This window comes from Budorcas taxicolor, chromosome 13 (genome assembly GCF_023091745.1).
Source record: "Budorcas taxicolor isolate Tak-1 chromosome 13, Takin1.1, whole genome shotgun sequence".
Taxonomy (NCBI): domain Eukaryota; kingdom Metazoa; phylum Chordata; class Mammalia; order Artiodactyla; family Bovidae; genus Budorcas; species Budorcas taxicolor.
The window spans coordinates 66,848,033-66,860,236 of NC_068922.1; the positions used below are offsets into that span (position 1 = coordinate 66,848,033).

The window sequence follows — 12,204 nt, forward strand, 5'->3', positions numbered from 1 at the left end:
ACAATTTTTGTTTGTTTTGAAAGTGAAATTCTCCTCGAAAGGTCGTTGCGACATTGGCCCCTGTCATTTCTAACCGTCTTATCCCCCAGCTCATCTGCAGCGTGTCAGGTCTGGCTTACCCCTCTAACCAAAAAAGGCAAAGAATGTGTCAGCCTCGCTTCCCTCGGCCAGTTGTCTCTCTGCGCTGTGCTGGGCTGTTCCCACAGTGTCAGCTGGGTCCATAGGAAGCAGGGGGATGTTGGACACATTTTCTGCTTCTGGTTCGAAGAATCTTTGAGGCAAGATTCCAGAATTTTGCCAGGAACATAAATCCTAGGCTCAGTCTTAGAGCCACACCTCCGTCCTTTACCTTCTCTGTTTTCAGCATTTCTTGGCGATCACAGAAACCCAGGCAGTTCATCATGCATGCCTGCTTCCCCTCCACTACCTCCCCTCCAGGATCCTGCACCAGGGCAGCAGTAGCCGCAAGTCTGGTAGAACGCCTGTCTGTTTCATGGCTCCCCGTGGTGGGGGTCGGTGGAGAGATGTTTTGCTGCAGTGAGTGCCTGTAGCGAATGGCAGATTCGGCTCAACCCTTCGCCTCTGCCACCACCCCAGTGTAAATTATGCATGAGCAGGGAAGGAAAAGCAACAGCACTTGCTGGGTTTGTCTTGTCTTTCCATGCTTGCCTGGTAGTGGAGGAAAAGGCAAGTGTCTGAAGATACGAGTGTGAAAAAGAGCCAAGTGAAGTGTGGGTGAGGTGAATCAGCTGGTGGGGAGAAAAGACTGAGAGACAGGAGCGGGGCAGGGTGGCATCTGCTGGTATAAATGGTGCAGGGCTCCATCTCGAGTTCTGGACCAGGCAGGGTAGTGGGAGCCTTAGAGTAAAGGCTGAGTCCTCTGTTATACACAAGTCTAAGGTATTTAAAGCAAGGAGCATGTGACCGCCTTGTCGCATCATTTGTCTGTCTGGTACTTGGTGTGCTGCAGAGATTGTGGGACGCAGCACACTTGAGTGAGTCCAAAGAATTTGAATGGGTCTCATCACTTGGAAGTTGGTTTTCATGGTATCTTGAAAAAAAATCCTTGATTTCTGCCGAGAACAGGAGTTCCTGAGGGCTCGGGGTGGAGCCTTGCAGAGCTTATGGGTATTAATTGTCAGAAAGCAGACTAGTACCTTGAGGAAAAAGATGCTTGGATTCTCCTGAGGTCTGTCTCCTTTCCCTGTTTAGAGCCTAAGTGAATAACAGGAAGGCAGCTATCAAGGGTGTGCCCTGCCCCAACTGAGGGAAGAAGTGGAGACAGGTAAAGGCTGGATTTGTGTCTGGGGGAGTAGTTTTATTTGGATTCGTGCTTAATTTTCTGTTGGTCAGTGGCAGCATTAAGGGCTTCCTAGGTGGCTCAGTATTAAAGAATCTACCTGCCAATGCAGGTTCGGTCCCTCAGTTGGGAAGATGCCCTGGAGGAGGAAATGGTAACCCACTCCAGTATTCTTGCATGGATAATCCCGTGAACAGAGGAGCCTGGTGGGCTACAGTCCATGGGGTCGCACAGAGTCTGACACAATCTGTACACATATACACTTGGGAAAAGGCTGAACAGAGGAGCCTGGTGGGCTACAGTCCATGGGGTCGCACAGAGTCTGACACAATCTGTACACATATACACTTGGGAAAAGGCTGAGTCTAATTTTTTAAAAAAGGGTTAGGATATCACAGAGTCAGTTACTACTAAATCTGTTTAGGGGACTATAAAATTACTATATCCTCAGTTTGACCTAATCAGAGCTTGGGGTGAGCTCTAACCTGTTTGTCTTTCCTCAAGGCATTAAGTGGGGTCATTCAGCTGTCCCAGTTAAGCAGCTACATATTTTAACGGTTTTGTTTGTTTATTTATGTTTGTTTTTTCAGCTGTGCCATATGGCTTGTGGGGTCTTATTCTCCCCCTGTCCAGAAATGTTTTAACAGTGTTAAAGGCAGTCTTTACCTGTATTTAGATATTCAGAGTATATACCTAGTGGCTCTTGCTGATACATTTTAACTAGTTGGCCCATTCACCATTTTTCAGAACAATTTTAGGTTCGCAGCAAAATTAAGAGGAAGGTACAGAGATTTCCTATATACTCCCTTATCCCCAGACCTGTATTGTCTGCCCCACTATCAGTGTCCTCCAGATGGGGTACATTTTTGCTCTTGATGAACCCACATAGTGAGTAGTGAAAGTTGTTCAGTCTCTTCGCAACCCCATGGACTGTAGCCCGCCAGGCTCTGTCCACAGAATTCGCCAGGCTAGAATACTGGAGTGGGTAGCTGTTCTCTTTTCCAGGGGATCTTCGCAACCCAGGGATTGATCCCAGGTCTCCCGCATTGCAAGTTGGATCCCTTACCGTCTGAGCCACCAGGGAAGCCCTGAGGAACCTGTGCTGACACTGTATTAGTAATTACCTGAAGTCAGTAGTTTATACTAGAGTTCACATCGGTGTTGGACATTCTGTGGGTTTGGACAGATGTGTAATTCATCACTATTGTATTTCTACTAGCCTAAAAATCATCTGCTTCACCTATTCATCCCTGCCTTCTCCCCCCAACCTTTGTTTTGCCTTTCTCAGAACGTCATATAGTTGGAGTCACACGGTAGTTAACCTTTCCAGATTGGCTTCTTTCGCTAAATAATACGCATTTAGAGTTTTTTCATGGCTTGATAGCTCATTTATTTTTGTTGTTGTTCAGTCACCCAGTCATGTCCAGACTCTTTGCAACCCCATTGAATGGACTGCTGCTCGCAAGGCTTCCCTGTCCTTCACGATCTCCCAGATCTTGCTCAGACTCACGTCCACTGAGTTGGTGATACCATCCGACCATCTCATCCTCTGTCATCCCCTTCTCCTCCTGCTTTCAATCTTTCCCAGCATCAGGGTCTTTTCCAGTGAGTCAGCTGTTCACATCAGGTGGCCGATAGTATTGAAGCTTCAGCATCAGTCCTTCCAATGAATATTCAGGGTTGATTTCCTTTAGCATTGACTCATTTGATATCTTTGCAGTCTAAGGGACTCTCAGGAGTCTTCTCAACACCACAGTTGAAAAGCATCAATTCTTCTGCACTCAGCTTTCTTTATAGTCCAACTCACACATCCATACATGACAACTGGAAAAACCATAGCTTTGACTAGACGGGCCTTTGTCTGCAAAGTAATGTCTCTGTTTTTAATATGCTATCTAGGTTTGTCATAGCTTTTCTTCCAAGGAGCAAGCACCTTTTAATTTCATGGCTGCAGTCACCATCTGCAGTGATTTTGGAGCCCAGGAAAACAAAGTTTTTTACTGTTTCCATTGTTTCCCCATCTATGTGTCATGAAGCGATGGGACCGGATGCTATGATCGTAGTTTTTTGAATGTTGAATTTTAAGCCAGCATTTTCACCTCCTCTTTCACTTTCATCAAGAGGCTCTTTAGTTCCTCTTTGCTTTCTGCCATAAGGGTGGTGTTATCCTCATATCTGAGGTTATTAATATTTCTCCCAGCAGTCTTGATTCCAGCTTGTGCTTCATCTAGCCCAGCATTTTGCACAATGTACTCTGCTTATTTAATTGAAGTTAAATAAGCAAGGTCACAATATACAGCCTTGACGTACTCATTTCTTTTTAGTATACTCTCTTGTTTGGATGTACCAGAGTTTATCCATTCCCCTGCTTGACGTCTTGGTTGATTCCAGCTTTGGGTAATTATGAATAAGGCTGCTGTAAACAGTGGTGTGATGGTATTTGTGTGGGTACAGATATTCAACTCCTTTGGGTAAATACCAGCCAGCATAGTCATATGGTAAGAGTATGTTTGGTTTTGTAAGAAGCTACCGAATTGTCTTCCATAGTGGCTGTGCCATGTTGCACTCCCACCGGTGGTGTATCTGAGCACTCCTCTCGCTCTGCATTTCGCCAGCACATGGCGATGTCTTTTCTGCACTCTGACTGTTCTAGCAGGTATGGGGTGGTATCTCAATGTTGTTTTCGTTTTTCATGTGTATTTTATTTTTTGCTGTGCTGGGTCTTTGTTGCTGTGTGCAGGCGTTCTCTAGTTGTAGCGAGTGGGAGCTACTCTTCACTGTGGTATGGGGGCTTCTTATTGCAGTGGCTGCAGAGCACAGACTCTAGGGTGTGTGAGCGTCAGTAGCACAAGCTCCAGAGCACGGGCTCAGTAGTTGTGGCAGATGGTCTCAGTTGCCCTGAGGCATGTGGGATCTTCCTGGAACAGGGATCAAACTTGTATCCCCTGCATTGCAAGATGGACTCTTAACTACGGGGACCACCAGGGAAGCCCTCAGTATTGTTTTAATTTGCATTTCCTTGATGACATATGATGTCTTTCACAGACATTTTCTCCCAGTCTCAGGCTTATCTTTTCATTCTCTTGGCAGTCTTTCCTAGAGTCGAAATTTTCATTTTAATGAAATCCAGTTTGTCATTTCTTTCATGGATCATGTTGTTGATGTTATATGTAAAATACTATCTGCTTGCCATTGTATTGCCTTTGCTCCTTTGTCAAAGACTGGCTGACTGTTTATACACTCTGGGCCCTCTGTTCTGTTGCACTCATCTTTTTGTCTGTTCTTTTGCCAGCATTGCGCTCTTGATTACAACAGCTTAAAGTAAGTCTTAGAGTTAAGTAGTGTCTAGCTTTGTTCTTTTGATAGTGTGTTGGCTCTTCAGAATCTCTTGCCTCACCCTATAAACTTTAGAATTAGTTTGTTTATATCTTCAAAATAACTTGCTGTGGTTTTGATTGAGATTGCCTTGGATCTGCAGATCAAGTTGAGAAGAACTGACATTGTAAGAGAACTGCATCTTCCTGTCCATCAACATGGAATATATCTCTGTTTATTTACCTCTTCTATGTTCGATCATCAGAATTTTGTAGTTTTCCTCTAGTAGATGTCATAAATATTTTGTTAGCTTTATACTTAAGTACTTCATTGTTTTAAAACTAATGTAAATGGTATTGGGTTTTAATTTCAATTCCACTAGTTCATTGCCAGTATATAGGAAAGCAGTTGACTTTTATATATTAATGTTGTATCTTGCAACTCTCTTTTTTTTAATCTTGTTCATTGGCTCCTGCTTTCATCCTTTGTCTAGTGATGCCCTCCTCCTAGACTCGTGAACCTGCTCTTAAAATAGAAATGTCTGTGGGTAGAAAACAAGAAGAACTCCCTGGGTCACGAGGATGTGTGGGCCTGATCCATCCACTTTCAGAGTGCTATGAAAAGAGGACTTTAATGTGGAACATACTTGCTTTCATTAAAATGAATTTTCTCTAATGATATCTAGAATATAATAGCAATCTAAACATGATGAGATCTTCATGACCCAGATAATCACGATGGTGTGATCACTCACCTAGAGCCAGACATCCTGGAATGTGAAGTCAAGTGGGCCTTAGAAAGCATCACTATGAACAAAGCTAGCAGAGGTGATGGAATTCCAATTGAGCTATTTCAAATCCTGAAAGATGATGCTGTGAAAGTGCTCCACTTAATATGCCAGCAAATTTGGAAAACTCAGCAGTGGCCACAGGACTGGAAAAGGTCAGTTTTCATTACAATCCCAAAGAAAGGCAATACCAAAGAAGGCTCAAACTACCACACAATTGCACTCATCTCACATGCTAGTAAAGTAACGCTCAAAATTCTCCAAGCCAGGCTTCAGCAATACATGAACCGTGAACTTCCTGATGTTCAAGCTGGTTTTAGAAAAGGCAAACGAACCAGAGATCAAATTGCCAACATCTGCTGGATCATCGAAAAAGTAAGAGAGTTCCAGAAAAACATCTACTTCTGCTTTATTGACTATGCCAAAGCCTTTGACTGTGTGGATCACAATAAACTGTGGAAAATTCTGAAAGATATGGGAATACCAGACCACCTGACTTGTATGCAGGTCAGGAAGCAACAGTTAGAACTGGACATGGAGCAACAGACTGGTTCCAAATAGGAAAAGGAGTACGTCAAGGCTGTATATTGTCACCCTGCTTATTTAACTTATATGCAGAGTACATCATGAGAAACACCGGGCTGGAGGAAGCACAAGCTGGAATCAAGATTGCCGAGAGGAATATCAATAACCTCAGATATGCAGATGACACCGCCCTTATGGCAGAAAGTGAAGAGGAACTAAAGAGCCTCTTGATGAAAGTGAAAGAGGAGAGCGAAAAAGTTGGCTTAAAGCTCAACATTCAGAAAACTAAGATCATGGCATTTGGTCCCATCACTTCATGGGAAATAGATAGGGAAACAGTGGAAACAGTATCAGACTTTATTTTTTTGAGCTCTAAAATCACTGCAGATGATGATTGCAGCTATGAAATTAAAAGACACTTATTCTTTGGAAGGAAAGTTTGACCAACCTAGATAGCATATTGAAAAGCAGAGATATTACTTTGCCAAGAAAGGTCTATCTAGTCAAGGCTATGGTTTTTCCTGTGGTCATGTATGGATGTGAGAGTTGGACTGTGAAGAAAGCTAAGAGCCGAAGAATTGATGCTTTTGAACTGTGGTGTTGGAGAAGACTCTTGAGAGTCCCTTGGACTGCAAGGAGATCCAACCAGTCCATCCTAAAGGAGACCACTCCTGGGTGTTCATTGGAAGGACTGATGCTGAGGCTGAAACTCCAATACTTTGGCCACCTCATGCGAAGAGTTGACTCATTGGAAAAGACCCTGATGCTGGGGGAATTGGGGGCAGGAGGAGAAGGGGACGACAAAGGATGAGATGGCTGGATGGCATCACCGACTCAATGCACATGAGTCTGAGTGAACTCCAGGAGTTGGTGATGGACAGGGAGGCCTAGCGTGCTGTGATTCATGGGGTCTCAGACTCGGACACTACTGAACGACTGAACTGAAACATGAAGAGATACCCTCCCACCTCTTGTACTCCTAAAGAGGAACAAATGAGTTTTTTTTTTTTTTTTAAGATGTGAGTTGTTTGAATTTAAGGTGGTATGGGAGTGTTAATCCAATCAACCACCTTTTGATCTCAGGTGGACTTGCTAAATTAGTCTGAGGATCACCCGAGAGTACCGAACCTTGGATTCTGATCCTAGGTCAGCTCTCCAGAGACTCGGTGATTTTCAAACTGTCCTTGAGGAATTCCTCCTTCAACTGAAGTACTCTCTGACTGCTCTGGATGGCTCTGAGTTGAGGTGGCTTTCATGTGTCAGCTTTGGTCAGAGGATGGTCACAGGGAGAAAGGGGTAACTATTACTCTTTTTGTACCTAGAATTCAGGAGAAGTTCAAGAAATGAATCCGTGTCCAGTAATAGAGAATAGGTCTCCTCTGTTAGCTTCCTGTGACATCTGTAAAAACAAAGGAGAAGACTGTTTGTAGAAGGAAGAGCAGAGAACTTTGACATTTTATTAATAGATCCTCAGATTTGAAATCAGTTTTTTGTTTCAAGAATGAAAGGTGATTACTGTTACATAATCCTATCTTTTATATATTGTTAATTCATTGGGCAGCTGTGTAGATAGTTACTGTTTGCAGGGCACTACTGGGCATGGTGGATGCTGGGGAGGCAGTTGGGTTTGGTCCTTGCCTTTGGATGCTTACTGTTTGTTGGGGGAGTCACTAGGAATAGTTTACAGAAGTCATTATTTTAGTTGTGTAAAGTCTACAGAGGAAAGGAAGGGGCTAGCAGAAGAGCTTCCTTTCTTTACTTGTCCCTTGACTCTGTTTGAGGACTTGTGTGAGCAGCTGTCACTTCAGGGGGAAGGCTGACAGCCAGCAGTCACTTGGGGGCAGAGCCTCCCTGCTCATTTCCCCACTTCCCTCTCCCACTCCTTGCTTGGAATTTGTCTTTACAACTTCAGCCGAGTGTTCTTTTTTTTAACCTATTTCCTATCTTATCACTCTTCTTCAAACCTTTTGCCTCTCGAAGTATATGGAAGGTATCTGGTATGAAGGAATCTAGAACATGAAGAAAAACCTTATGGGTGCTCCACTTCCCTCATTTTCAGATAAAGAAGGATGGAGGAAAGGAGGGAACACCTCCACAGTCACACTGGAACTTAGGAGTCGGAGCCAGGACTAAGCCCAGGGCTTTGTGTCTCAGCCCAGTGCTCTGTTATGTTCCTGTAGGAGAGGCTTTAGTCAGCAAGGGCCCAGTCTCAGGAGCCTCCTTGTCTTTGCAGAAACACCGAAGAGGGTGAAAAAAGAAAAAAGTCGAGCCCCAAAGGAGCCATAAACCACAGGCGTCCTCTGGCCTAGAGTTGTTAGCCAAGACCTTTTACCTGGGAGCTGAGGAAAGAGAAGAGTATATTCAGTTCCTGTCATCAAGGAAGTCGTATTTTAGAGGAACGCAGAACTCTGACATGTGGAGAGAGCACCTAAGAGCAGTCCATTAGGGGCGCGGCGCCCAGGAAGCCAGTGGAGATGGGGACCAGTGTACTGGACGAGGAGGAAAGATTTTCCTAGAGATGCGGGACTCAGCAGTTGGCGAAGGAGCAGAGTCAGGACCTTGCCGAGACCAGGAGAAGAAAGAGAGCCCTTCAGGCTTAGGGGGATCCTGAACAAACGGCCAGTGCAGGCTCTGGCCAGTGCAGGCTCTGGCCTGTGCAACATGTGGGCAGGAGCTAATTTTAGAAGACCTTGCACTCAGATCAGTCATGGAGATAGTGTGGCACCATGCTTCCCTTTATCAGAGGAGGGACTTGATGAAAGCTGGGCTTCTGAAAGATAAGTCCAGGGGCCTGTTTAGGGGTGACTGCTAGAAGGCCTTAGCAGGGCCTTGCTACAGTGCCTACGTGTGGAACAAGGAAGTCCTGAACCAGGTGGTGGCGGTGGGAATTTTGAGCTTCTGAAGTCCTTGTCTATGAAGATGCTAACTCTGGGTTAATCTAAGTTTAACATAGAAAATACAGTTAGCTCTAGAGTGGTTTTCCTAGTCATGTCTAGGTGGAGCCTTCAGAATAATTGTAAAGCTCAAGCATTATTTTATCTTACGAAGTATTTTGAAATAGATAAGCACCAAAGACACTACAAATACAAAACATCACTTTTTACTTCCAGATCTCAAGCACTCAGTTAAATACCATTTAATTCACTATCGCCAATATCGAACTCTAGAGCTTTCGTTTTTTGTGTAAAGTCTTGCTTTTGAGCATTTGAAAACCTGAGCCTGGTAGCCTAGCTGAATGTGTGAGGGGCTTTCTGGTCAGGAGCACACACACTAGGAGGCTGAGAGTATCTGTATCAGCTCCTTAACGTAACTGCATTGTCTCCTCGGGAATATAAACAGAAGCTTGTTTTCTCTTTCTCCTTAACATAACTCTTTGTCTCCTCAGGAATATAAACAGAAGCTTGCTCGGGTAACCCAGGTCCGCAAGGAACTCAAGTCCCACATTCAGAGCTTGCCAGACCTCTCGTTGCTGCCCAACGTCACAGGGGGCTTGGCCCCCCTGCCCTCTGCTGGTGACCTGTTTTCAACTGACTAGGGCAGGTGTCATGCCCCAGATTCCCATCTGTACCAGCAGAAAGAAGAGGGCACGTCATGGTTGGAAATAACCTGGAAGCCCCTGGTTCTGTCCCTCGTTCAGTCAGCCCCCATCCTCAAGAAAGAGCCACAGACTGAATCTCCTCCCTCTGCGGCCTCTCCTCTGTCGAGCACAATTGAGAACAGTGGCAAATGGAATCCAGTTTCACTGTATACTTGGAAAGAATACAAACTCACTTCATGTTTCCATGCCCCTGTTGGTTTTCCCCTTTTAGCCCTCTCTTGTACACCTAAGAAGTTATGAAAATCATGTGTAGAAGAATCTTGTCCCTCATGACGACATTGTGTCATGAAAGCAGTTGCTCCTTTTCGAGCTGGGCTTGTTCAGGTTCAGGGCAGGCTTCTGCCAAGGGACTCGGGTCTGGAATCGTTGGCTTTTCCTGGCTGCCATCCACCCCAGAGGTTGGAGGCACAACTGTTTTGAGCGTCTTCGCCATAAAGAGTTTGCCAAATCTCAGATTCTCCCTTGTTGTGACTTCTGGCAATGTGTTGCCAGAGGTTAGGTGCACGTGTTCTGTGAGCATACTAGAGAATGTAGCAGTAAAGATTCAAAGCTGATCTGGGACATCAAGCCACAGTTCCGAGACAGACTCACGGGGATCACAAGCGTGAATCAAAAATAAGGTATTTGCTCAAGGTTCCTATCAACCTTCCCAGGCTGCTCTGATCAAGAGTCCCGCCCTCTCTGTTCAGGAGCATGTTTCTAGAAACATTGTCCTTGCCCCACATTGTGAAAGTTTGAGGCAGTTATTAGAAATAGCACAGTGGGCCCCTGAAACTGAAGGCTTTCTGGGAGTCCAGGTTCTGCTGTCGCTTTGACCCCTTTGGGGGAATAGGGCACACACTACCAATTAATGCACTGTGTGGGCGCACGTCCACCGCATGGTGACTAAACTTGAAGCTCTCCCCTGTAGACCCGACACTCTGCATGCTTGTCTGTCCTTCAGTTCACACCACTGTACATGTCTCTGTGCCCCTAGGAGGAGGAGTGCTTGGTGTCAGGTGTCGCTGAATAACCCATCTCGGGAAGGGGGAAAGTGAGGGATATTAATTGGGGGGTCTTAATTCCATTATCATGCCAGCTGACATTATGACTGTATGATGTAGTTAGGATTTTTATCTTACTTTTAGTAAAGGCTAGGCCTGCTGTCTGTAAATCATTCTCATTTGGCAGGCTGATTTTTGACATTGGAAAGGGCAGAAAACAATTCGCCCTAATAGTGTAATAGGAATTAGAGCCCGGAGGCTGAAATCCAAAAGCTATAAAAGGAATTCCTTGGAGGGGGCTTCAGGATTTCCATCATTTTGAGTTGCTCTTTTCAGGATTACCAAAAAAACCAGTTACATGTGATTCTACATGTTCAACGTGTTAGAGCATGGTGATGTCTGCTTTTAGAAGTGTAACAGGCTTCCTTTCAGGAAGCTCTCCTGCCTGCCATGAAGCGAAAACAAGGAAAAGTCGCAGCAGGTATGCAGTTTAACTCTGTAGAACCTCGTAGCATTTAAGCTATTTTTCAGATTGAATACGGACTGTGTGTTGGTTACATATCGACACTGCCTGTCGTCCTGTCATTATTAAATTAATGGGTCTGTCTGTAAAGTGTTTCTCCCAGAGGCCATAGGGCAGTAAATGACTTTATCACAATTGCAAAATAAATTCCAGCCTTTGCTGTATCTGCATATGAGCCCCTCCCCATGTGGTGTGCTGCTGTGGTCTTGCAGGCGAGCTGCTTCTAAACAGATTGCCATGGACATACTCTGCTTTCACCAAGGAAGCAGAATCTTAGCAGCCACAAACCAATCAAAAAGGTGGAGAAGGCATTTGCTCTCATCAGCTAGATGAAAATGTTATATAACATAATGGATTTTGCCCACTGCTGTGTTTTATCTGATTGAGTCTTTGATTAGAGATTGGTGCGTAATTATTACAGCAAGAGCAAGAGATGAAACTGTAGCAATTATGTAAATGAATGTGTTGGCCTCTTAACACCTGTTACTAGTAGACTTCCTATAAGGAGGTTAGTCCTGTTTTTTTTTTTTTCCCCAATGAAATGCTTTTGTTTTTTAACTCAATTCTCCCACATCCTCCCCAAGTGTACTTTTTACTTCATTTGTTTAATTTAAATGACCCTTTCTCCTTGTATGTATGAGGTGACCAGGTGGGGTGGGGGTGGGGGGTTTGTTTTGTGTTTTCCTACACTTAGGACATCCATCAGCCTCGAAGACCTTTCCTTTAGGTCATGTTCCTCAGAAAGTCTTCAATCTTCCTTTGTTTTGTTTTGTTTTTTTCTTAAAGAATATTTTTAAAGCTTAAATTTGTATATTAATTTAGGACTTTATTTAGAAGTATAGGCTGCCATTGGCGGTAGCAGTATATTCTGAAATGTCTCATAGATATATATTTTTGAATAAAGATGGTGTTGTTGAATGACATTGTACAATGTTTCTTTTCCTTTCCCTCTTAGGGAACCCTCAAAGCTTTCTTTGTAATCAGTGGGTAATTAGTAATCACCAATAGAGATTGTACTGTCTGCACAGGATCCTGTCTCAGGAGTTTTTGTGACTGTTAGTGGCCCATAAATACTCAGCTCTTACATAGAATTTTTTGGTTCTTTCCAGGGGGTCAGTTAGCTTTAATTAGCCAGTCTACACAGTATCCAAGAGAGGTACCTCCAGAGTTTTA

General features: G+C 44.3%; 1 protein-coding gene across 1 annotated transcript in view; it reads left to right on the plus strand.

Moving 5' to 3' along the window:
• The window catches only part of RPRD1B (regulation of nuclear pre-mRNA domain containing 1B), a 58,320-nt gene extending 46,375 nt beyond the window's left edge, over window positions 1-11,945 (plus strand). Inside the window, exon 7 of the mRNA XM_052650474.1 lies at window positions 9,313-11,945. Coding sequence (XP_052506434.1) covers window positions 9,313-9,462 — 150 coding nt within the window. The 3' untranslated portion in view covers window positions 9,463-11,945. The remainder of the gene's footprint in view (window positions 1-9,312) is intronic.
• The last annotated feature ends 259 nt before the right edge of the window (window positions 11,946-12,204 follow it).